Genomic DNA, 27965 nt, shown 5'->3' on the forward strand with positions numbered 1-27965 from the left:
ATAGTGACTGAGTTACGCAAAAATGGGCAACCGGAATTGTATTTAATGTTATTCACAGATTTTTTACTGTTTACCAGCTGACTTTGATAACAATTGATTCGACATATGACATCGATTAAACCGAGTAAACGGAATACTATCAGTTTGCGTTCTTTATTTGGTCTTTTGCTAGTTTTTATAATATTTTTCCAACTTCTAAGTTGAATCAAATTGTCAGGATGGAAAGGTCTGAAAAGTGGAAATCTCCATTAGGAATTTTTTTATGTCATTTTCATTTAATTCTCTGTAATTAAATTATAAAATGCTCTATTTAGATTTAAATGTTACTAAAAAATATGTTTTATCTGATAACAACGATGTATTAATTTTTAATACAAATTTGTAATATTTTGAATTAGCTGATTATTTCGAATTCCGTTTTTAAAATGTCTCTCTTACCCTCATTACCTGATTTTTTATTTACTGAGAAATTAGGCAAAGGTTCCTATGCTACTGTTTATAAAGCATATAAAAAAGTACGTATGTGTTTTTATGAACACTTATATTCAAAAAGAAATAATATTGATTACTTATATTAAGTTGCTAATTTATATATGATTAAACTCTATCCTTACATAAGTTTTGTAATAGAGCAAATCACATTTGTTCTGTAATTTTATGTGAAACATATATATTTTGTCATCATAATGTCTTCAATTAATGAAAAAGAACAATCACCTCTACTTAGTTTTTGATTGCTTATAATTCTTGCTATAATAAATTCTTATAGTTTGGCTTATAGTCTGCATGTACTGTTATTTAGAAAGCTTAAATATTTTCTGTATGTGAAAGATTTTGGTATATAATAAGACTTAGTATTCTAAATTTATTTAAATTTACTGTGCTTTTCTCTGGAAAGCAGTGATCAGATTCTATCAATAGCTTGGCACAGTTAAAAAAATTATTTTTTGGATATGCTATTGGCATTCTTAAAATTTTTTTATTGTTATTCATTCATTCTCATTTAATTTAATTTCTTAATAGCCTTGTTTGTATAAAAATACCATTTAAGTGCTCTTTCAAATTTTAACAATAAAAATGCGGATTTGTGAAGGAACAGTCAAATAGTACTTTTAACTTTTAATAACTGCATTTGTCATCTATTGTTTTTATGAAAAATGTCAACATGATCGTGATATGTACAATATACGAACAATAGCTAAATTAAGATAAGCAAAAGATTAATATGAAATTCATAATATTGCTTGTCGTGATTTATTAGAAACTGCAGGAGGATGTGTTTGTTTAGTAAAGTTTGCGCTAACTGACTTGTTTGAATTCATTTGGGAACATTTCCATAACGATAGCTACAAATAAGAAATGGATGACAGGGTAGTGCCAAATGAGACTAAAAAGAAAAAAAATCACAAGAACCAAATTTAATGCCTATAAGCAAATTCAAAGCATGTTTTCTTCTTTTATATATTTTATTTGCAAGTACAAAAATCTTTTTTCTTCTTGTGATTCTAGTTGTTGTGAATAGAAACTGAAAATGTTAAAGTAATGTTGTAAATGTTTAAATTCTTGAATATGTTAGTATAACTTTTTTTTTTCATTAGTTTGTTTTATTAACAGCATTTTGTTTTTAGCATCATTAGTAGGTTTATTATCTGAGAGAAATAAATTTTATGTAAAATTAAAAATCTACCAGCGAATAAATATCTTACTGCTGCACTGATAAGGTTTGGTGAGCATATTGATGACAAAGTTGCACTATTTTTATAAAATTTTATTAGGTACTCAGTTAATGGATAGGTACTATTTTAAAGGAGAAAATCTCAAGGAATTAGGATTCTAGGAAAAACCTGTATTTTCCAGGTCCTTAGTCTGAATAAACTTAAAATGCCTGAAGTTCTAAACAATTTTTTCCGAGAGTTATTCAATCCAATTTTTTAATTATTATTTTCTACTTTTTGTTGCAAACATAAAATTATCTTAACTCACATTTACTTGAAAAGATAATATTGAGAGTTTCAAAAATGTCTGTATGGCATCTGGAGAATCATAACAAAGTATGAAAACACAAATTAGCAGAACTTCTGTTTTCATTTATCAAGTTTTATGATTGAAATCAGTTATTACCTGTTGTAAATTCTTTTTATTTTCTTGTTTAAATCATTTGTTGAACAAATTATATTTTTCAGAGCGGCAAAAGGGAAGTGGTAGCTGTAAAATGCATCCCCATTTCCACTGTGACAAAAGCAGCCGTGGATAATATCATTACAGAGATATCCATCTTGAAAAAAGTAAAACATGAAAATATAGTTGAACTTAAAGATTTTCAGGTACTCTGTTCTAGTTTATTTTGTTCCATAAACTTAAAGTGTTTTGTTTTCATTTTTTTTTTACTTTGTGATCTAAGATTGATTTTTATTTAGTTTTTATACATAAAAACTAAATAAAAATATTGTTTAATAAATGTAATTATGTTTTAATATTAATCCATCATGGCTGTTTCACAATTTTCCCTATATATTTCTTACCGTTATTATTAGTCTTCTAAAAAGTTCTGAAAATTTCAGTTGTAGAGACAAAATTGTGTGCTGTTTGCGTATAATTATTTGTTAGGACTGGGCGATGTAAGAAATTTTACGAGGGTTGTAAATTAAATAGCGGCAACTTAACCTTGAAACTCACAGAAGGGCGGACATGCGCAAATAGGATATGGGAACGGTTAAGTGGAGCTGTTGTCGATGTGTAGAGTGCAAAAAACATCAATCTGCTTAGAAAGGGTAGTTGTTGTGTGGCGTTAAAGTAAGGAGTTTCGTATCCATCTCTCTAAAGCATGTTTTCAAAAGGTGATCAGCGGTTGTCGCTTAAAATCGAGGTTGCCCGTGGCAAAAATGCAACAGGATGCTATCGAAGATTAGTGGAAGCCTGTGGCGCAAATGCTTTGCCGTATTGAACAATAGCACGATGGGTTCAAGCATCTTGTCTTTTTCGTCACTAAGCCTTTTGAAAACATGCTTTAGAGCGATGGAAACGAAACTCCTCACTTAAGCGCCACACAACAACTGCCCTTCTAAGCAGATCGACTGTATTTAACACTCTACATATTAACAACGGCGCCACCTCACCGCTCCCATATCCTATTTGCGCATGTCCACCCTTCTGTGAGTTTCAAGGTTAAGTTGCCACTATTTAATTTACAACCCTCGTACATTGTGATACATCGTCTGCTCGACATCGCGATATAGCGATGTATCATGATTTAACATATGATCAAAAATTATCTTTCCAAAATTTTTAAATCAATCAAAAATAAATAAGAGGAATAAATCTATTACAAAAAAAAGAAAATTAATTCTAAAAAAGTACTATAACACCAATAGCATTGCTTAATTTTTCAATGAAAATAATAATGATGTCTTAAAGTAAAAACAAACACAAGCTCTATTTTAATTTCTTAAAATTAAAAATGACTTAAGATTTATTGATTTAAAGAATAATAATAAAACTGTAGCAAAATATTTTACATGCATGCATTAAAAATTAAAAGAAAAAAAATTATACTAAAAAATAAACCAAAAAAATGTTCACTTTAATAAAACATTTTTTGAATTATTTGTTGAAAAAAACCATGCTTTTGAAATATCGTGAGACCTTTTATTTATTTATTTAAAATAATAAAGTTGTATTAACTAATGGTCAAATTCTATACTTCATAAATGTAAAAATAAATGTAAATTTTTTTAACTATTTATCAGTATTTTCTTTTTTGAAAATAATATGGACTAAAGATTTATTTGTTTAAAAATGATACTGATTATCTGACAAATTATGAAACAAACAAGTATTAAAAGAATTTTAAGAGAATACTGTTAATTTATTCAAAAGCTTCAAAACATATGCTTAACTTTTTATTTAATTAAATTTGTTTATTTGTTTTAACTTATAGCCAAATTTTTTTTAAAAAAATAGCGTAAACTTTGTTTTAATTTTCTCAAAAATAAAAGAGAATTAAATAAAGGTAGCCCTTGTTTTAATTTTTTATAATTAAAAATAATTGAAGATTTTTGGTTTAAAAATAATCAAATTTTATCAAATAATTATGCTTACGTAAATTATATAAATTTAAAAAAAAAAAAAAACTAACTTTTATAACAAAGTTAAATATGAAATATCTCTATTAAATTGTATAGCATAAAATAAAAGACAATGTTTAAAAAAAATAATGGAGGATCTTTTTTATTTATTTATATTTTATTTTCATTAATAGATTGAGTTCAGAATTAAAATTTAAGACATCAGCTATTTCGTAGCGATCGCAAAGTAACAGTAGGTCTATTAAAAATAATTTACAAGAATTTTTAAATTCTGACAGACGAAAAACAACAACAAAAAAAGGTGCCGAAAATAATCTCACTGAAAATAATTTACAAAAAACATTAAATCACGACGAAATAATACAATTAAAATGTGAGGTTTTGGGGCAAACTTCTTATCATTATATAAAATAAAAAAATTTAATCTCATCATGTGTGTCAGCTATTATTTTTGTTCTTTATTTAATTATTCTAAGACTTTCTCACTTTGTTAATTTTTAAATATAAGTCAAAATAAAATCATTTCAGGTCTGCAGGTGCTTCCTGACCATCGTTGGGAGGCTCCTGTTTTACATTATTATCTTATTAATTATTCTGTGTTTGTATTTTGACCATACATATTTTTTTTTTATTATTTAGTGGGATTCAACACACATTTACTTGATCTTAGAATATTGCAGTGGTGGTGATTTATCTAATTTTATTAAGTCTCGAAGACGTTTACCAGAGTCTGTTGTTCATAAGTTTTTACAGCAGCTAGGTAATATATGCTGTATAATCTCTCTCTATTTATATACATATAAATGAATGTGTGTTCTTTATAGACTCCTAAACCATCGGACCTAAAGCTATGAAACTTGGCATACAGATAGTTCAAAGCATCAGGAAAATCACTGTCGACATTACAATATTTTACGACAAACTGTTCAAATCAGATAAGTGAAAAACAAAATAGAATTTCTTGATAGGTTAAGGGTCAGTAATTATTTCAAATTTAATGATTCAATTTTTCGCACATTTTAAAGATAACATCAGTAATAATTGCTAGCTTATAGCTCTATTTGATAAAAAAATAGTTTATTGCACGCATTTATTTTATATTCGCTATGTCAGATAAATTCAATGAGCATTATGTGGTTGCACTCATGGTCTACGCCAGGAAATTTATACTTATAATCATTTTTTAACTGACCACATTTAAAACCGTTCTAAATTGAAGCCTTTTTATCTCAGTTTTTTTTTACCTTAACATAAGATTGAAGATAGACAGGTTCAATTGCACTGCCCATCAAGGAAAGATAATAATAATAATAAAAGCAAATAGATGTATCAACTATCTGAGCACACAATCCAAAAGTATTGGCAAACTCATATTCTTTGGTAGCATAATCTTAGTCCTAAAACAGTTTTTATAATATAATAAAAAATTTTAAATATGTTTCTAATATTTATTTAATGGTTAGTGTGAAAAATATTAATTTTTTTTAGAAAATAACTCTTCTTGAAATATATTTCTTCCACAAATGCAATTCTTTTTGTATAATTATATAAATTTCTTAAAAGGAAAATTGATTTTGAATAATATCTGCAAGGTCTTGAGATTATCTACAAATTCATTAGAGTATCTCCTGTTTGTGTGCATGTGCATTATCATATTATGTTAACAATGATTATGTCAAATGAACAATGATTATGATCTATGAATTATGTTTACTTTTTAATGTTGTACTGTGTATTGAATTTTCTTTGAATCTTCATATTATGAAAACGGTAATTTTTTTTTTCAGCTGCTGCCCTCAAAGTACTTCGATCTAACAATATTTCTCACATGGATTTAAAACCTCAAAACATATTATTGACTGATTTTAAGCAACCAGTTTTAAAACTTGGAGGTATGAAACTATTTTTTTTTTAAATTTCCCATTTTACCAATTTCAAAGCATATATTATTCTAATGTAACAGCGAAGTTGTTTAGTGTCATTTTGCTAGAAAAATATTGGTGGAAATGTAAAAGATTTGGTGCTTTTATTCAACCAAGAATGTTATATCACACAGGAATGAGATTTTTCCGCTTTTCAGCGGATATCCGCTTTTTTTACTTTTGTGTCTCGAATATCCGCCTTTTTATCAAAAGCTCCAATTATCTAAAAGTTTCACTTTTTTTGAAAGAAAATTTTTAAATAAATATTTTGCTTTTTCGAAAAATTTACCCATTGAATTAAAAGAATTATATTTATTTCCGAGTTTCAGAGATAAACAGAAAATTCAACCTACATATCTGTCAATCCTTCCACATTTTTACATTTTAGCTATTTTCGCCGCTTTTACGCACAGAATATACGATTTTCCTCATTTTTACCCGCCCGCCAGATAGTTCGTATTTTCGTAATTCAAACGTTGCTGCTTCAAACAAGCTTTTTAAAAGTCTCAAGCCCGGAATTAGCTAACATTTCGATTCTTATTCACGCGATTTGAATATACTACAATATGATTCTTATTTATGACATTTAAAAATCCAATATCACTATTTGTATTTACGCGTTTTTAAAAACCTATGTAACGATTTGTATTCACACGACTTTAAAATCAATTATCGCGATTCTTGTAAGAAGTAGGTTTTTTTAAAATTAGTTACTATAAACGTGACTGTTTTTCTATCAACAATTATTAGTATATATAGGCATATTCAAAACTTACATGCTGTGCTTTCAAAGAAGAATGTGACAGAGCTGGTAAAGAAAGAAAAAATTGGATTTGAGAGAAGATGGGCTAACGACTAAATTAATCACCAATCTGTTTCCCCTCATTCACAAGCTACATTACGAGAAATTTGACCTTACTAAAGGATTTTTTGCTTGTTTCGTAAAACATAAAGCGTTTGCAGCAAACTAAGCAACAAAAAAACAAAAGATATAGCAAACAAAAGCAATCACTTAAAAAATTATTCAATTTTTTGTGGAAAAAGAGTTGATTAACTCAGTACTGAAATTTAAGAAATAATAATGCTGCTGTTATTTATGATATAAAATGCAAAATTCTTATCATATGAAAAATAATTATCTAAACAGTTGCTGATTATCATGTAATTTTTTCAAACTAAAATAGCAATTTTTGTTGTTTGTTATCTTAAATTGTCAGGAATTTATTATTAAACGATTGCACACACATAAAATTTAAAGTGGAAATTCAGCTTTTTTGCCTTTTGGCCAATCTCATCCCTGATCACATTAATATAATGTTTATTTACTTTTGGGAAACAAAAAGCCTTGCCCAAATTTTTAATCTGAGCATTTTTCAGGGGTGATAGTATTTGGGTGTTCCCCAGAATTCTGGGTTTATTGTATCATCCCTCCAGGGCTAGAAACTAGGAGCAGGGCATGTGATTTTTTTGCAGAAATCCCCGTATCTCACGAACATTCATCCACGAATTAAAACTTATAATCCGACGCAATTTTCACCACAATCTAAAATTTAAAGTAAGAATTAAATTCTGAAATCTAAATTTTAGGAACTTAGCTAAATTGCTTTAACAAGACATTTCCATACATATGACTCTTCCGCAATTTTGATTTTCTTTTTAGTTTGTCTGAATTTTATAATTTTTAACATTTGGAGCTACCCCTAAATTCCCAAGTATGGCGATTCTTATTCACACAATTTTAATATTAAACATCAATTTTCGTACTTACTTGATTTAAAATTTACTCCTTATGAATTATATTCACACGATTTAAAAATTTAATATCGCAATTTGTATTTGCACGCTTTTTAAATCCATATCGCCATTCGTATTCATGTGAATATGAAATCCAATGTCGCTATTTGCACTCATGGGATCTAAAAATCGTGCATCGCAATTCGTATTTATGCAATTCATAAATCCAATATGGCGGTTCATATTCACACAATTTTAAAACCCAATATCGCGATTTCTATTTTCGCGTTCTAATGGTCAAATATCGCGATACATATTCACACGATTTTGAAGTTCAATATCAGGATTCTTGTAAGAACTAAGTTTTTTCTTGAATTAGTTACTATAAGAGTGTGATTCATTATTTATAGGTAAATCAATTATAAGTCTTTGTTGAAAAAAGTATACTAAATTTGAACAGTATGTTAATTGATATCTTGTTATCAATTTTTTGCACAAAATTTCAGATTTTATCACTTGGTGTCTAAAACACCCCAGATTTTTTTTTTATGGAACTGTTGAAGGTAATAACTGATGAAGGTATTATTAAAGAGTTTATCTATAATTAAAAGCTTGTTGGAAGAACATACTAAGACATAGCAGTTTTATGCATTGTAAAAATCAGCTCTACAATCTATAGAAACATGACAAAGCTGTAACTAATCCTCTTATTTCATGTTTTTGTCAATTTTATTTTTTAGATTTTGGTCTTTCTCAGTATCTACATTCAAATAAAGAAGCCACATCATTTCGTGGTTCTCCTTTATATATGGCTCCAGAAATTCTTTTAAAACAAGTATATGATGCTAGGGTAGATCTTTGGTCTGTGGGAATTATACTGTATGGTAAGTATTCCCTCCTTTTACCTTAACTCTTGTACTTGCATAGCGTTATGTTACACTCTGTTTACATAGATAAGATATACAGTTAAAGCTTGACTACCTGAAATACAGCAAGTTCTGGATATGCAAAACTGGATACTTGATACCTATAATTTGAACTTATAATATGACCTTATTTTCTGTAGAAAAGAAAAATGTTGCACATTAATAAAACAAAATTATCATAATAGACGCCTATAAAAAATAGCGATAAAGGAGAAAGAACTATAGTGGCTGTTTACAAAAATATTAAAGAAAAAAGGAAAAGAAATTGTGGGATAGCACTCTTTATTGTACTTGAATTGTGCAAAATATTTGTCTTGTGTAATTAAAATAACAGATTGCATACTACTAAGTGTAAACAAGTTGAATATATTTAAGAAATCAACTTTAACTGTAAAATTTATTTTACTAAGTGTTTATGATTGATTACGAAATTTTAAAACTTTATATTTATTTATAAATTTTTATGCACTTTTGTTACTGTTTGATTTGTAAAAAATTCTTAGATTTAATAATTTTCCATGTCTTTCAGAATGTCTTTTTGGGCAAGCCCCTTTTTCATCTAAAACTTTCACGGAGCTTGCTGAGAAAATAAAAAGCTCTAATCCGATTGAAGTAAGCTTTTTTTTAAAAGAAAAGTGTATATATTTGGATTCCTGTTTTTCTTTTATTGATAAGAATGCATAACTATTTTAAATATATTGCTTAAAAGTAAAATTATTTATTAAATTCATCACCGTATTATATACATATATATACCCATTAGTAGAACCTCTGTATTGATCGGTAGCATCATAGGAAAACTATGAAATTGATCTGCAAATTATGCAGTAAAATATTTTTATTCAAATGTGTCACTTGATTATCAAAATAAACTAATAATTCAGTACATGATGAAATATTTGCACTTCTAAAATAAAGTACTTTAAATTAACTTTTATAAAGATGAATGGCAAGGTGTTAATACAGAGGAGATTAATTTTTTTAAAATTAACTTAATTTGGTCTGTAATTTTTTTAAATTTTGGTTTAGTTTCACCTGCAAGACCAAATTAAACTTGAGCTGCCCACCACTGTACTGAACTAGTTCTGGTACCAGGACCAAGTATATCTACACACACATATGTTTACAATCAAATTCGTTTTTAACGAGAGCAAGTATTCTGAAGTAATTCACTCATTAAATCAGGGTACTTATTACAAATGAGACGGCTGATTTTATAAAAAAAATAAAAACTCAGAGAAAAATACTAATTAGAAATTGCTTAAAAAGGGATTAATTTATAAATCTCAAGAAAGGGAAAATGTATGGGCATTTAACATTATTCTTTAAAAAAAATTTTTTGTTCAATACTTATTGTGCTTAATTTATTATTTTTTGACACTAATGATGTCAAAAGTATTGCTAAGTAACTGTTTCATTAGACCTCATTTGTGTCTTCTTTCCAAAAAAATTTTTTGTCATCAAAAACTTTTTTTTTAAGTTTATTCATTATCGAATTTATATCTTGATGAAATGAATGCATCACTAAAAATGAAGAGCAGATCTGATGTCTGATTTTTCGAAATTTTGTGTTGAAAATGCAAGCAACTAGATTTGAGAATATTCATTTTGCAATGACTAATTCATCTGGCATAGCATGTAATAAATAGCAGATTATTTTATCATTAATGCATGAATGAACAACCTGTAAAAAATTTGCTTGTTAAATCCGAGTTCTTGTACAATCAAAGCTCACAATTAAATTATGTTGGTTGAATAATTTACCACTGATGTTGTTGTATCTAAACATTGTCATGTTTTTAAAATTTTCTGCAAAAATGCTGAGCTAGGAAATCTTTTATGACCAATTGGCTGGTATTAGTAAAATGTTTTTGATTTAATCTTTTGAGTTAAAATTATGCATGTTAAAGGATGTTTAAAATAGGCCAAATGTAACAAAATTATTTCTAAAAAAATGATCAATTACTAGAACTAAATAAGAACAGAAATATTTTACTAGTCTATATATAAGAAAATAAAGGTTTTCAAAAGTCTGACAAAACTAGTATAATTTATAACGTATTAAATTTCAAAAAAATAATAAATTGCGAGGAATTATATTTAAAATGCTTACAGTGAAGGTAATTCCATAAATGCTTGTACTTATTGTAAAAATTCACTTAATTTTCAGTACGAGTAAGTTATTTATTATTTGACTGATTACTTTAATAAAAGGTTAAAAATCTTTATTTTCAATTTTTTTGGAGATATTAATTTATTTAGAATGACATTTTTGTTTCTCTTCAAATTAGATACCATATGGAGCTAATGTTTCACCCAAGTGCAGGGAACTCATTCTCAGCTTGTTGCAAAGAGATCCAAACCAAAGGATTTCATTTGAGGAGTTCTTCAATCATCCTTATGTTGATTTGGAGCACATGCCCACCCCAGAGACTTTCAATAAAGGCGTAATCATTTTTATCATTCTTTTCTCTAATGTACTGCTATTCAGTTATATTATTAGGAACTTTCAACGTTTTGTAACGACCTGTAATAAACTGTAATGATGTGGTTTAAGTATAATATCCAAAAAATCCTGCAAAAAAAGAAAGAAAAAACTGCTTAGTAACTTTATTTTTGTTAATTGGTAAAAATAGAATAACTGGCATATATTTGTGTTTTAAGCGAAGGTATATAAACTGAGCTATTAAGTCTTGCGTAATGTTTTTGTATGTATTATTTTATTTTGCTTTACAATAATTTTGAAGTTTTATGTGCTAATAGTGCAATGTTTGATTAATATTTATGTCTACTGCTATCTTGCCTATCTAGAATCTCAAAGTATTGTTTCTTATGTATTTTAAAAGATATTTTTTAAGTGTGTTAATAGGACTGTAGTTCAGAAATTACCAGGGTTTTTCTGTATAACAAAAAATATTTTACATATTATAATATTTGTAAAATAACATTTACGTATTAAAAATATTTAAAAAAAAATATTTTTAGATCAGGGGTTCCCAATCCTATGCTCACGGGCACCATGACGCCTTGCAATGCTTTTGTGTGTGTCCACTGTTTTCAGTAACTTAAAAGTGGCTTGAAAAAATTAAATTTAAATTATAAAACTATCTGAAGGAAAGCTATTCTAGAGCAGTGTTTGCCAATCTTTTGATTTTTACGAACCGCTAAGTCCCCAAGAACAATTTTTTCAATGTATCCCCCCAAAACAAACGTAACATATATTGCCCATTAAAAAAATATATATATCTGGTTTACTTTTAAAAATTTTCAACCATTTTATTGTTAGAGTAATTGAATTATAATTTAATTTATTAAAATTAAACAAATAATAAGAATTTTAATTTATAAAAAGTGCAAAAAATGTTGCTTATCGACGTTACTGGGCATTAGCTAAAGGATAATATTTGATCATGTGGATCAACAATTTATACTTGAAATTAAACAAAAAACTTTTTCATTTCATTGTAGTTAATAAATTTCTGATTTATTATAGATTGATCTCGTTAAAGAGGCTGTTAAAGCGGATGCTAGCAAGGAGTATAAAGAATCAATCAAATATTATAGTCAAGCTTTGGAATATTTAGTTCCTCATTTGAATAGTAAGAATAAAAATAAACGTTTAAGTGGTTTTAGTATTTTAGTTCTTTTGTCATTAAACTAATTTAAATATACATTCTAATTTTTTTATACAGTAGATGTTATTTGACTCTTAATAAGTGAAATTAATTGTTGTTTTTTCATTTAAGTTTTGTTGACTGTTATGTAACTTGTATAAGTTAAAATAATAAGCGTTTAATCTTGTTTAATATGTATTAAAATTATGGATTAACGTTACTGAGTCAGATTTATAGGGAAAAATTTTTTTTTATTGAATTTAAATGAAGGAAATGAAAGTTGAGTAAATTCCAATTGAAATATCTCAAACCTATTTAAATATTGATTTTTTTTAAATAAAATGTCAAATGTTTTGGAATTTTTTTTGAATGATAATATATTATGTAGTTTAATCATAATTAATTATAATCTTTGATAGTTTTAAGGTAGTTACTTTTTTTATAGATTAAAATGATAGTTTTTATTTCAGATGAAAGCAATTCAACTAAACGAAAAGAACTTAGGAAAAAAGTGAGTTGTTTATTTTGCTATTTTTACTTTGATTTCATCCTTTCTTTTTTATTTAGTTTGAAAATGTATTCAGCATTATTCCATATCCTTAAAATGTATTTCTTTTTTTTTCTTTAATTTACTTTATATAGTAAATTATATAGAACTAAAAATTTATATTTTTGTTAAAATTTTTATTGTTTAGAACGCAAGTACAACACATTGACTTTTCATTGCATCATGTAAAAATTAATTTAAAAGCAGAACAAATATATTTAATGTTCATGAAAGTTCTTTAAATCATTGAAAAGTTATTCATGAAACTATTTTTAAAGCCCTTAATAAAGGCTTATTTTTGTTTTGTTTTTGGCAGTTATTTTTCTATTTGCATTTTTCAGCTCTTTATAAAGCTCTTATTTTAGGTTTTTTGTAGAAGAATTATCTGCAATGTAGGAATACAGAGCTTATGTCTCTGAGCCAACCTGAACTGTCTTGAATATTAATAAAAAATGTGAAATAGAAAAATGTGAAATAGAAAAATAAAAATAGCAATGAAAAAGAGGATCTTGTTAAAGAGTCATAACAGTAAGGCACTGATCTAGTTAAGCTTTTCATAGAGTATCGGATAGTAATAATTTCATATTGCTAACTTTGTTTTTGGCAATGGTTTCAATGTTTATGAAGAAATGTAATTTCTTACTTTTCTTAGATTAATTAAAAAAGAGAAAACACTATAAATTTAAAAGCTATGTAAATAAATATATAATTTCCGAATTTTAATCATAACCAGTGCATTATAATGTTAGATAATGTACTGGTTATGATTAAAATTTGGAAATTATATATTTATTTACGTGTAACTTATGTAACTTTCTGAACAAATCATACAAGTTATTGTTTTCTAATTAACACTAAAAGGTAATTTAAGGTACAAATGAAAATTTTCAAAATTCTTATTTTTTTGTATACTTATAGATTTGTAGTAATAATATTCTTTGTAATCTTACAACTATGTTTGTTTAAATTTATTTACATTAAATATTTTTATTTATTTGTTTTAATTTTTATTATTTGCACTCAGAATTTTTTTTTATTATGCACGTATAAGTCATTAATACTTTTTATGCATTTTACTTTGAAAAGAGAATCTAAATATATCCTGAATTTACCACTTACATCTTTATGAAAATTTGGTCCCAACCAGGCATTTCTTTTTATTTTTTATTAAATTAAAAAGAAATACCTGGTTAGTTTAGTTTCTAATCCCTATGCCCACTATTCAAACAATGTTCTGCTTTCTGCGCTTTTATAAAAATTGTGAGTTTAGTAAAAGCTCTGCCATTTTCTTCATTTAAATATGAATCTTGATATATTGCTTTTATGTTAAAATTATTGATCAAGGAAAGTGCATCTTATCTTCTTCCTATTCTATAAGTTATACTTAACTCATATATTTATTTATTATTTCAATGATATATATATATGCTTTCTTTCAAATGCACAAAAAGTGTAGGATGAAAGTTTATATTAGTTTTACATTTTTAACATTGCTGGCATAGTGAAATTCTTCAGAAATGATCTAAGTTCTCTTTATTTCAACCTTAAAAATTTATAATTTTTTAATATTTGACACTGCCTATGAATTATTTTATACTTAGATATGTGAGTCTCTGGAAAATCTCAGAAAAAAGATATGTATATATGAAAATTATAAACGACAGCTAGCAGAAGTGAGGGGGGTAAAATGTCCATTTTAATTATATATTATAGCTGCTTACATTTCTCAAAAAAATTCAAGTTGATTTGAAATTAACAAATTACCTGACAAAAAATAACTATATTAAGATATTTTTCAAATTATACGGACTTACTAGTATTAAATATTAGAAATATTTATGCATTATATTTTTGCATATGTAAAAATTGTTATTGGTTAAAGACAAAAAAAAATTACAAATGCTGGAAACATGTTTAATATAATGCATAAAAAATTTGTCTTTAATTTTTTCTTTTTTTTTCTGTATAAAAGTTCTTTATTTTTGTAACAAAATTTTCATAATTGTTTTGATAATAATAGTTAGATATGCAAAGATTACAGGAGCTGGAAAGACAGCACAAAAATTATGGAGAGTTATTTAGCACATATATATAGCAATAATATATATGAGGTACCTATAAAAAGCATTTAGGATAATTTGCACTTATATAAAGCGATTTTCTGTTCTAGAAAAAAGTTTAAATACTTATACAGAAGCATACGAAAAATCTTTTGTTTTTCTCCATTTCTTTTGATAATGAAGCAAATGAATATTAGAATTGATAATTTGAATTTGTTATAATTGTGAATAAGAGCATGGCTCTTACCATGTTCCTCAAAACTTTATCCCCAACACTAATTGTGATTGTTGTTATGGGCAGTGCTTTTAATGTAACTCGATTCAGAAATAAATTTTGATGCTATGCAATTTTTTTTTTTTACTTAAAAACAGGAAATATATATTTTGCACTTCATTTTTCTTTAGTTATTGGAATACGTAAGTCGAGCAGAAGAACTGAAGGCGCTGTCTGAATGTAATGGCTCAGAATCATCCAAAAGTGTTCCTAAAAACACCTCACTTAGTTTAGGTAATTTTTTATAGCTGTTAAATGAAGTATATTAGTTTAAATTTATTTAACAAGAGCTGAATATTTTTTGTTTACGTAAGTGCTTCATAGTTTAATGCCATTTTGCTTTAACGGCAGAAGTTAAATTAATGTTGTAAAGTATGTTAAAGAAGATATGTATATATGAAAATTATAAACGACAGCTAGCAGAAGAGAGGGAAAAAAATTTCCATTTTAATTATATATTATAGCTGCTTACATTTCTCAATAAAATTCAAGTTGATTATAAATTAACAAATTACCTGACAAAAAATAACTGTACAAAGATATTTTTTGAATTATACGGACTTACTAGTATTAAATACATACTTTGATCGTTGCTAGCCTTATTGCTTTTGCATGAGGACTAATTCTTCAGTTTTATGGTATATTTATACTGAAAAAGAGGAGTATGCAATTCTACAGGTAAAAATAACAGCTGAAATTGGCTCTATTACCCATGATAGACCTTGACCTTCTTCAGAAGATATTCTTATACAGTTTTCTATATCATTAGATCTTTCCGGCTCAGATACCCAAAAATAATTCATAAAATTCCTGGCTCAATAAATATCGTGTTTAGGAGAATTTATATGCATTGTAGTTCTTCCACCAATTTGATAGGGTTTGCTGGATTTTTGCAATTTTAAATTTTTGGAAATTCATTAGAATCAGCTAATATCGCAATTCAAGGAATATTAATATCAAAAATCTATTTTTGTAACATGATTTTAAAGTTACACACTGTGATTTGTATTCAAGCAATTTAAAAATGTATGTCGCGGTTCATATTCACTCTTTTTTGAAATCCAATATTGTGATTCAAATTTACGTGTTTGTAATATCAAACATCAATTTTTGTATTTATACGTGATTTAAAAGCCATGCAATGCGAATCCTATTCATATAGAATCATGCATTACAATTTGTATTCAATCAATTTAAAATTCAAAATCTCCTTTATATTTTCGCGTTTTTAGAATCCAGTATCGTAATTCATATTCACACGTTTTTAAAATCTCATATTGTGATTCTTGTAAAAAACTAAGTTTTTTCTTAAATTAGTTACTCTTAAGGTGTGATATTCTTCATTGGTAGGTAATCTAGTTATAAATCTTGGTTTAAAAAATTATGTTAAACAAGAAACATGTATGGTATATAAATTGATATTGAGTTATTGGGCATAAAATTTTCAGGACTTTTCACATTGTGTCACAATTACCCCTGATCAGGAAGCAATTATTCTAAATTACTCATTGCTAATCAAGTCTTTTCTTATTAGTTTTATACACGAACTACATGTTTAACGAGTTTTTAAACTTTTTTATTCTTTGAAACATAAAACTAAATTGTTATAGTTGAAATATGTTTATTAAATTGCAAATTATTATGCATACAGCCAATGTTTATAATACAATTATTATGCAATGAAAAGTTATAGTTTATAAGTTTCATATCACTTTAATCCACATTTTATCTTATATTGTTAAAAAAAATTTTGTTTAGCTTGAACGTCAAATAATAATTTACATACATTACCCTCTTATTTTTGTGCTTAAAATCTTTTGTATACATGAGGTCAGACTTTTAAAAATCACATCCTTAAAAATTTGTTTATAAATTATCCTAAATAAGAAAAATGTTTTTAACTTAAATACATAATTTTTTATCCAAAAACAAAAATTATTTGATTTAAATCAATGTTTTTTTTAAAATCAAGTGATTTAATTTAAGTAATCAGACTCAAAAACACAATTTTTCTGAATAAAAGTACCTTTTCTTGGATTTGGTTAAACAAAATTATTGAAAAAAACTTGCAACACATGTTGAAATAGCTATCTTTATAGTTCTTTTCAAGCTAAATCGAATTTCGAAAACTATTTTTTTTTTTAATCTTCCAGAATACTTTGAATAAGTTTTTTTCAAATTTGAAATTCTTATTGAAGTTTTTTTTTTTTTTAAATGTGTAAAATAATTTAATTGAAATGGGAGTAAAATATGAATGACTATAAGTTTCAACATGAAAGAAATGAGAAGAAAAAAATTATTGAAAACTGTTACTATAGATTCTAAGAAAATGTACTTTTTAAGGAAGAAAATAAATAAATAATATTGATTAAAAAAATAGTTATACAGTACAGAACCCGTTATCCGGAAACCAGAAAACCAAAAAACCGGAACGAAATTCAATAAATTTTCCCGCCATTTTTAAAAAAAAAAATTTTTTTTCCTCCTAGGATTTTTCTTTTTTTTTTGAAAGATGTTTACCTTACCATCATTTTGGAAATAATCATTAGTGTACTACTCCATCGTTTTTTCTTCTTTTAAAGATTATTTCCAAAAAAAAATGATTTTTTTAGTTGGGTTTAGCAATAAAAAAAACGGCTTTTTGTAGCGATTCAGAAAACCGGAAAAATCAGTTATCCGGATTAGCGAGGGTCCCGATCGTTCCGGATAATCGGTTCCCTTCTGTACATGCAAAAATTTTTAACTCTTCTAACTGTCAGTAAACAGTTCTCTTGTTGCAAAATAAGTAAAATCGATGTTAGATCAATACAATAATTATTATTTTTTTAAAGTCTATTTATGCTATCACAGGGGGAACAAAAAAAAATTACAAATAATTGTTAAATATTGTTGTAGATTCTGTGAAAATTGGACCATTATGGTGGCAGCAGTAAGATGCTTCAAAGATTTTGAAAGTTCTCAATTTAAATTTTGTTTCATTATATAAAGTTTCTAATTTCAAATTAACATGAAAAACTGTATTCATTTTGGTAAAAATAAACAGTTTTTATAATTACATTTCATTATGTTTTATGTAGGAGATGTCATTCAAGGAAAGCCTCAGTTAGAGAAAGGTTTTTTCTTAGCTGAACAAGCAGATGCACTTGTAAGTCTATAACTTGTTAAGATTCTTTAACTTTAGATGATGAGTGTATAACTACCAAGATCAACAGTCCCCAATTTTTGTTTGGCTATGGAACCCTAAATAATCGACCTTCTTTTGACAATACCCTGATTTTGTAAATAATGTATTTAAAAAATGTATTTTGATCAATGAAAAAATTTTTTATTATGAAAATATTTAATGATAAGAATAAAATTTTCTCATTGAAAATCTTATACTAATTTAACTGTCTATTATGTATCTGCATATACATATTTTAGTGAATATGAAAGACAAAAAAAAAAATATGAAAGTCTTACTTGCAAAATTGATCGAGATAGAAAGCATAAAATTAAGAAATGTATCATAAAATGACCTCCTTGAATGAAACTGAACTTAAGCTATAAATTTATTAACAACCAAATAAATCTATAGCAGTTCAAGTTCAGTTTTAAATAATTGGGTGTGATCAACTAGTAATGGTGAATTGAAAGTCATATCTTAGAGACAGACAAGTTCCAATGAGATATTTTGTGCAATTTTTATGCTATATGGAAATAATATTAATGGCACTTAAAAGTCCCAACTGTACATAAAGGGTTATAAAATGTCAGGATGTTTTAAAAACTATGTCAAGATATTTAGAAATTGTATTATTTGTTTTAATACAAAATTTGTGTGTAAAAGGCTGTAATTTATGACAAAATTTTCACATGGGATACTTTTTTGATTACAGCGTCATTAAAAGTATTAATTTTAAAAAAGAATATGAGTTACTTAAATACAACTGTTATCATTTTAGGGTTCTGTCTAGGTTTTTCTCAGAAAATTTAGATATAATTTGTGAAAAATTAAAAATTATATTAAAAAATCAACACAAAAATTTGGATTTATCGTTTCTTAAGGGATACAAAAATAAAATTTTAAGAAAAAGAATTTTGTGAAACTACCGTTTTTCCTAAAGTTGATTTTGTGAAACTACCGTTTTTCCTAAAGTTAAATTTGTGAAGGTACCGCTAAACGGTAGTAAATTCGGCCTGGACAGACCTCTGCATTTTAAACAGAAAGAGTAGTTCATGTAACGCTAAATGTAAGCTTATTAACTTACTGAGTTGCTCATATCCCACAAGACGAAAATTATTATTTTATATTAGTAAATAACACAGGGTTGCAAAAAACCCACCTGCCCAAATAAACCCGCCCGGGTTTTACTGGGTAAAACCCACCCTAAAGTGGGTTTTTCTAAGATTGATTTCTTTTTTAATCCTCTGTTATATTAAAGAGCTATTCTATTGAAATATTTATGTAGTCTAGCCTAAAAAAAATTAACCTATAGTGAAAAAACTAATTGCGTTGGAGACTGAGAGTCACCTTGCTGACTAGATTTGATTGTATGGCTATTGATTATTCAGTGCCATTTATTCGCTTTCTATGCAAATAAAGAATGTTCCTCAAATATTTTTTAAGATTAAAATATAAGTAAAAAGTAATCCTGTGTTAAAATAAGTTTGAAATGTGTGATGTGTGTGAGTACATTTAACATTTTCTATCGTGATGTCAGAAGAAACTTTTTTCAGACTTTCACATCAATTTATTTGTATTAATTATCTATATGAAGTCAATTTATAAAATTAAACTTAATATTAAAATAAGCTTTTTTAAAATAAGATACTTATCCCTGCCCTCTCTTTTGAAAAAGTCCCCTTGAAAACATGAAAAACCCAGAAAAGCCCAATAGAACCCAAAAAAGCCCAATAAAACCCAGAAAAAGCCACCCGGGTTGGGTTTTTCTACAAAAACCCGGGTTTTTTGCAACCCTGAATAACATCTACACACTGTTTTTGCAAAAATAGTTACAGTAAAAACTAGCCTTTCAAAATATTTTATCTATTTTTAAATACAAAATTTTCCTGAGTCTGATTCTATGAAGTGAAAAAGCGCTGTTCTATGAAATAAAAAGGAATGCAATAATTTATTATAAACTTTTTACTATTATTGGTAACTGTCAGGATCCTGATTCCTCTCCCATGCATTTGATTGACCCCTTGACCTGAGGGTCAGAGGGTGAAGGACACTGCAGGTGTCGTCCCCTACATTGGGGGTGGAGCAAAGGACTGTTTCTTATGGGAAAGAGGATTTTTTAGAGAAGAGATCAGTTTTGAACGCCGTAAGAGTAGGGTTGTAATTGAACGATGATAGATTTAGTATGAAGGGAGCAGTTGCGCTCCAAAAACATTATACTCAACAGCTCATGTATCTATTTGTAACTTTTCTGTAAATAATTCTGTAATCAAGAATTTAATAATAAATAAGCTATAATTAAAATAGTCCTTGGTCATCATTAAGAGGACATAAAAACGAACCAAGAGACAAAAATGTCTCACAGTAACTATTTTTTAAACTGAATTTTTTAATAACTCTTAAACCATCTTTCTTCTTTTATTTTTTTAAATTTGGATTTAAATACTTTTAATTTTAATCACCTACCTTTTGATCAGTATTCAGTTTTTGGTTCTCTCTCTCAAGACCATTATTTTATAAGCTAACCACCTTTGAGTGGATTTTCATAGTAACGAGGAAAAAAAAGAAATTAAGTTGGGTTATTATGCCAAATATAATTCTCAACACTCATCATGAAAAAAATTATTATAAATTTATTTAGAAAAAAAAACTGTTGATATTAATAATTAGAAACCTTTCGTTTAAAACATTTCTCAAAATATGGTGAAAGTTACAATTGCAGGGTTGCCACAGGCTACTAAAATGCTACTATTTTCGGCCTTAGGTGACTTTTTTTGCACGAAAAGGTTAAAAAAAGCAACTATTTTCAGGAATAGGCAACTATTGGAGACTTTTTTACTCTTAGCGAAGTTATTTTTATACTTATACTTATTTTTCGTAGACCTACTGTTACTTTGCGATTGCTGCACAATTGCTGTTACCTTAAACTTTCGTTCTGAACTCAATAGATCAATGAAAAGAAAATATAAATTAAAAAAGTTTCTTCATTGGTCTTTTTCAATTATTATTTTTCATTTTAAGCGATACAATTTAATAGGGGTATTTTGTACTTAATTTTGTTATAAAAAGTTAGTTTTTTTTCAAATTTATTTAATGTAGGTAAGTATAATAATTTGATTATTTTTAAACCAATAAATGTTCAGTTGTTTTTATTTATAAAAAAATTAAAATAAAGCTTATCTTTATTTAATTTGCTTTTATTTTTGAGAAACTGAAAACACAAAGTTTTAAAAAAATTTGGCTATTAGTTAAAAAACAAAAAATTTTTAAAAAATTAAATAAAGAGTTTAGTAATGTTTGGACACGTTTTAATAATGTAACATTAGTACTTGAAGTATTTTTTTTTTAATTTTATTAAAATTCTTTCAATACTTGTTTGTTTTATAATTTGTTAGATAGTCAGTGTCATTTTTAAAGAAATAAATCTTTAGTCAATTTTATTTTCAAAAACGAAAATAATAATAAATAAGTAAAAATATTTTTGCATTTATTCAGTACAGAATTTGACCATTAGTTAATACTACTTTATATTATTTTAAATAATTGAATAAAAGAGGGTCTAATGATGTTTCAAAAGTCTGGTTTTTTTTCCAACAAATAATTTAAAAAAAATGTTTTTTTTTTCTAAAGTGAACATTTCTTTGGTTTGTTTTCTACTTTCGTTTTTTTTCTTTTAATTTTAATACACGTATATAAAATATTTTGTTACTGTATTATTATTTTTAAACCAATAAATCTTAAATCATTTTTAATTTAAGAAAAATGAAATAAATCTTGAGTTTGCTTTTACTTTGACTTCTTTATTATTTTAATTAAAAATATTTAGCAATGATATTGATATTATAGTAGAATATGTTTAGAATTAATATTTTCTTTTGAAATAGATTTATTCCTTTTTATTTATTTTTGATTGATTTCCCATAGGTAATTTCTGAACATATGCTAAATCGCGATGTTTAACGGATAATGTATCACGATTTAAAATTTCTGACATCAATCAGTCCTTATCATAGTATTTGACAATTAAGCTACAATTTTAATTATTTGGCTACTGTTTTTTCTCCTGTTCAGGCAACTATTTTTATAGTTTTAGGCAACTATTTTCATGCTTGAGACTACTAAAAGCAACTATTTTTGTTCATTTTTTACTGTGGCAACCCTGAATTGTAATTTTATTTCTAAAATGATGAAAAGTTTTAAGAAACAAGCATGAAGCAACATAATTTTCAGATTATGAAATGTTTACGATTCTATATTCATTAAAAAATAATAAAATGATCTTGCATAGCATTCAAATTCCTGAAATTATGAAGTTTTCTTTCTTTATAGGCTGTTGATGGTTGTTATGAAGATGCAGGTCACCTTTATAAAAATGCATTAGAAATTTTAGTGACAGCCGTTGCTGGTAACTAAACTATTTTTATTTCTTCTACATTTTCATTTACTTGAATTTTTTTTCATGCTGGGTTTTTTCATGTTACTTTTTTTTTAGAAGAGACAACTGGCCCCAAAAAGGATCTATTGTATGCTGAGGTAAAAATTTTTTCATAATGAAATTTATACTATAATTAACAAATAAAGTGAAGGAATCTGTTGTGACATTTTAAAAACACTCAAATTTTAATTGTGATGTTACTTTAGAAAATGGAATAAATCCATTTGGAAAGGCTCTTAAAGATTCCAATGCTCTTAAGAATTAGTGCTTGAATGAATTTAAAAATATTGGCAAAGGTTAATCAATTTTTTTAACACTTCAATTTGATGAAACATCAAAATCCAACAATGATTATTAAAATCGTAATAAACAAATGACTTTTTAACTGCAAGTGGACTTAACCCACTTTCAAAAATAATCACTCAATTTAGTCTTTGTACTGAAGCAAACAGCTTCCATTTTAAAACTGATTTTTTAATTCATTTGCATCCAATTCTCTTTTATTTTGCAAAGTGAGCCCACATACATACTGAAGTGATTTTCTTAAAATTCCCAAGCAAAAAAAAAACTTAATATTTTCTCACTAATTTCTTCAATTCATGCTTGCTGTAAAATGTAGCTAGATTTTAGATAAGCTAATTTTTTACTGAAATGAATGAAAAAACTTGATTCTTTAATTTGTAAAATCATTTTAATAAGCATATGAAAGTTAAGAAAATTCGAATTTTCGAGAACAATTTGTTTGATTTATGTCACTACAAATTATGCATTTTTTGCTTTGATATAAAATTTTATAAAAAATGAAATTTATAAATTGTGAATAAGAGACAAATGACTATAGGTTTTTGTAGTCTATACTATTTATGACAGTGGAGAGGACTGATAAGTTGTGCTCAATTCTTGGATTAATCCAATAGCTTCCATTAAAGACTATAGTTACATCACAATAAATATGTATTAACACTAGATTTCCCAAGGAAGTCATTTTGACTCCTTTTTTATTTCAATTAAAAAAACAATGATGCATAAAATGACACAATTTATTAGAATTCTGTGACTTTTTGTACAACATATATATTTTTTTTATTGTTCATATTTACTAATAACTTTTTATTTAACTGTAAATAATATAGTTGGTTGATGTCGTGTCATGGACAGAAAATAATTTTAAATGTGATCAAAGGTCCTACATACATCATCTGCAATTTGCAGGTAATTTTCTTCATATAAGTCTGCCAACGGGTTGCCACTTATTTGCTGCAATTGTGCCAGAATAGCGGGACAGTTTGTAAATATAAAAAATATAAAAAATTTATTTTTAACAAATTTGTTTACACTTCCGTTATTCTTTCATGATCCAGTCATTTTGACTGCTTTTAGGCAATATAGGTGTATACTAAGTTTCAGTCTTTCTAGTGTTAAGTAACAAGTTAAAAATAAAAAGATGTTTTTTTTTTTTAACCCTTTTTGTTTTTTGAACCCTTAATTGCACTTAATAATTTGAAAGAGTAAATTTCAATAAACGAATATTTGCATACATGTTTGCATGTTTAGGTTAATAAATGGATGAAGAAAGCTGAAGATCTGAAATCATTCCAAAATGTCTTGAAAAGACAGAGGAAACTAATGAGGTTAAATAGTGTCTCAGATACAGTTATTTTCACAAAAGGTACTGACAGTGTAGGCATTAGGACTTTAGATGGCAATGGTGAGTGCTTTGATTATTAATTTTTCTTTTAAATTTTTCATTGATTTAAATTATTGATTGACTATTCAATTTTTTTTTAAAAAATTTCCAAGTTACTTGCACATGAAGATAAAAGTAATTGAAAAATGAATGGAAATTAAAATAATCCAATATAAATTTTAAAAACCACATTTTTAAAAATAAACTAAAAATTAGGATATAATTTTATTTTGCTAGACCAAGACCTTAAATGAAAAACTTAGGGTATGTGGACTTTCAAAAGATATGGAAGGAAATTTTAATGGTGATAGAAGTTTGTTACCAGGAGTCTGTCCAGGTTTTTCTGAGAATCAACACAAAAATATGGTTAAAACATGGATTTATCATTTCTTACGAGACACAAAAATAAAATTTTAAGAAAAAGAATTTTGTGAAATTACCGTTTTTTCGAAAGTTGAATATGTGAAGGTACCGCTAAACGGTAGTAAATTTGGCTTGGAGAGACCCCTGGTTACAAATGTGATGCTCCTTATGTTTTTCATGCAAATGGGGGCAAAAAGGAAATTTATTTTTAATCTTTTTGAAAACCTAGTTGTTAAAATATTTATTTTATTATTTTCTTTTTGTTTTAAGCTATGTTAGTTTATGTTGGATGGTGATCGAAATTTAGATTGGTGATAAATTTTACTTTAACATGCTCTCACCATTTAGAATGAATTTTAACTTGTATTGGTGCTAGGCACACTGCACTAGTTAAAATTTTGGTAGTTAGAATTCTGTTTGGCAATATAAACTTTGATAGTAGTTGCCAGAAAATAATTGAAACTTGTGTTGTTTTTCATGACAGAATTCCATTAAAACTTTGAGCTCTTTAGCTATTTGAAAAGTGGTCAAAATTTAAATTGAGATACTTTCTTTTTATGATAGTCATGAAACAATTAAACACATTCCGCTAGCCAAAGGAAGTCATGGAGGCTAAGGGCTCACAATTTCGTGGCCAAATAGCATTATTGTAGCAATGTGTTTAGCATTGTTTTCAAGTTTCCTTTACTTCTCAGACAAGCTGATAACTATCAACCTGAAGTTGGGAAAGCTTTGAGCTGACACTGAAGATCAAACCCCTTCCTTTAACAATGACAGCTCAATGCTACTGAGCCATCAAGGTTCCATGAAATATTTAATGCTTATAATGTCATTAGACACAGAGTTCCATTGGAGAGTTTCGTACTCTAGCTAGTTGAAAAGTGGGCACAAATTTGATTTTAAGATTCCACACTCACAGAGATCAAAAGAATTTTTTAAAAAAATGTAGTAAAAAGAGTGAAATACTAGGAAAGTAAAAGGTGGAATTATTATTTAATTGTAGATTTTGTACATATTGAAAATAATTTATGAAGAACTAACAGCAGAACAATTTTCATTCTTGTGTACTTAAATCAATTTAATCAAATGTTGCTTAATGCAGTTTGGGTGATTCTTAAGTGTTAAGCAAACGATTTGTTTTCTGAAAATTCCATGTTAATGCATTATATTTTTAAGTGCAGTAAATTTTATGTAGACTGTGTGTTATGCATTTTTCAGTAGTTTTGTTCCACTCATCTGTAGGTCCATTGTACTGTTGTGAATTTCTGGTTATGACTTAACACTCTATGTTTACAGCAGGGCATTCTGTAATCTGAAATTTTAGAAGACTTTCAGGCAATCTATTTTATTAGTAAAATGAATGCTTCAAAAGGTCCTAAGCATTAATGTAATCTTTGTAATTGAAGTTGATCAAAGTACAAGAATCACAGTGTTCACATCATCAGTGTTTCAAAGCAAAGTATGCAGGGGTAATAAAGTAAAGGTCAGGGATAATACATTCACTGAGTTAGGCTAAAAAAGAACTGCGAAATTATTGCTCAGTAAGAGATGCGAGAAAGGGGGAAGGTAGAGTGAGACCAAATAGGAACATTAAATAAAAGAAATTTCAAAACAAATGGTTATTTTTGAAAAACAAGGAAACTCATGAATTAATTCATTTAGCAATTTTTAGAATGTGAAATGATGCTCCTGGGCATTGGAGAAATTTAGTATTGTGGTGGTTCAAATCTGCATTTAGATTAGAATTCTACCTAAAACGCCTTGATGCAATAGTTACCCCAAGTGCAGAATGTCCCCCCCCCCAACAAATTCTGCCTTCTGAGGTTTGTAAGCCGTTTCAAGTACCTGGGGGAACTTGAACAACTTACATGAGCTTTGCAAATTAGTTTCAGCAGGAATAACATCTATCTCGAAAGCTTCACGCTTCTTCTTTCCTCAACTGGCAGCATTTTATGTTGTGACTAAGCAGCTGCTCAATTATTTATGCACAAGTTGTGCTTGTTTTGATAATAAAATGATTTTAGGTTTATGCAATTTACCTGAACTTTTTAAATAATTTATCTTTTAGGAGTCCTTGTGATTTGCAAAAATATAGTTGCATGATAGAACTGCATTCTATAGTGCTTCAACAATGATAATGCACTTATATGCCAAATTTGTTCACATCCTTGATGTTTCTTAAGTCAATATTTTATTTTGCCAGTATAAGAAAGCCCACATTCACAAATATCCATAACTAAGATCTTTATTTATCATATTTTCCAAGAACCAACCCCTAACTTGTTGCTCAAATTTTTAGGTTTGAAAACAGGTGGGACATTCATCAAGCATCTTGTCAATAAAGTTTTATTGTTGTTGCCCAAATTAAATACACTGTTAAACTTTGATCCAAGAAAAAAAATGTTGAAAATTTAGATATTTAACTTTTTTCCAGCACTGATATCTCTCTTTTGAATTTTCTTCATCAAAAATCATTCAACACCAGTTCATTTAAGGTCTAGAGATTTTTTCGAAATTAATTTACACAGAATGCCTTCCTTAGTAAAATATTATTCTTTAATTACTATTACCAGTTGTAACCATCTAAATTTTTCACTTTACCTTCTTTTTGAACTGAAATTTTTTTTTACTGATTTCAACGCCTAATATATTTTCATACAAAGCATTAGGAGGAAAATAAAACACGAGAGACATTTTTCGGCATAGTTGTATTGAGGTTATAATGCTAAAACTTGTAAATACCTACAGAGGAGTAGAACAAAATTACAAATATTAAAAAAAAACCTGTATTAGGCTAATATTTATGTTTTTATGCATTTTCAGAATCATCATGTACTATCCAGTGAACATCAAAAACAAGCACAACTATTTATTTTTAAAATTGTATTTATTTTTTAAATTGTATATATGTAATTGTAAATAAAATAAAGCCTTATGTTCACTAAAGATGCTGTTAAATTATTTATGGGTTAGTCAATATAATTGTTTTCGTGAAAAGAAAAAATTTTCTTCTTTGCTTGTTTGTAAATTCTAGGGGATGCTGTTTTTATTAACTTAGGGAAGTCTTGATTTAGGAAATCCATTTCAAGATAAAACACCTTGGTAGTAATTATTTGTATTCCTGGGATTTTTAAAATAATGGAGTACCTCAGCTG

The 27965-nt window shown here is 26.9% G+C and overlaps 1 protein-coding gene across 2 annotated transcripts; it reads left to right on the forward strand.

Moving 5' to 3' along the window:
• Positions 1 to 27756, forward strand: LOC107447815 (serine/threonine-protein kinase ULK3). 2 transcript variants are annotated; one of them, XM_043053950.2, is made up of 15 exons: positions 1 to 515; positions 2184 to 2324; positions 4725 to 4845; positions 5873 to 5977; positions 8482 to 8625; positions 9197 to 9279; positions 10959 to 11114; positions 12161 to 12266; positions 12752 to 12792; positions 15294 to 15396; positions 18240 to 18307; positions 22655 to 22730; positions 22818 to 22858; positions 24315 to 24468; positions 27634 to 27756. In XM_043053950.2, exons 1-15 carry the CDS (start codon positions 426 to 428, stop codon positions 27654 to 27656), a joined length of 1452 nt encoding a protein of 483 aa, XP_042909884.1. In that variant the 5' UTR covers positions 1 to 425; the 3' UTR covers positions 27657 to 27756. The 2 variants fall into 2 exon arrangements, with proteins under 2 accessions (XP_042909884.1, XP_071043160.1); XM_071187059.1 differs by having other exon boundaries at positions 42 to 515; positions 12740 to 12792.
• The last annotated feature ends 209 nt before the right edge of the window (positions 27757 to 27965 follow it).

Source organism: Parasteatoda tepidariorum, chromosome 10 (genome assembly GCF_043381705.1).
Source record: "Parasteatoda tepidariorum isolate YZ-2023 chromosome 10, CAS_Ptep_4.0, whole genome shotgun sequence".
Classification (NCBI taxonomy): Eukaryota; Metazoa; Arthropoda; class Arachnida; order Araneae; family Theridiidae; genus Parasteatoda; species Parasteatoda tepidariorum.

What these genes read in the sequence shown, in the direction of transcription:
- LOC107447815 (XM_071187059.1), top strand. Translation starts at nt 426, where the DNA reads ATGTCTCTCTTACCCTCATTACCTGATTTTTTATTTACTGAGAAATTA. An exon ending in TTTATAAAGCATATAAAAAA is followed by an intron (nt 516 to 2,183) that starts GTACGTATGTGT and finishes TATATTTTTCAG; the next exon opens with AGCGGCAAAAGGGAAGTGGT. An exon ending in GAAAAGAACTTAGGAAAAAA is followed by an intron (nt 12,793 to 15,293) that starts GTGAGTTGTTTA and finishes ATTTTTCTTTAG; the next exon opens with TTATTGGAATACGTAAGTCG.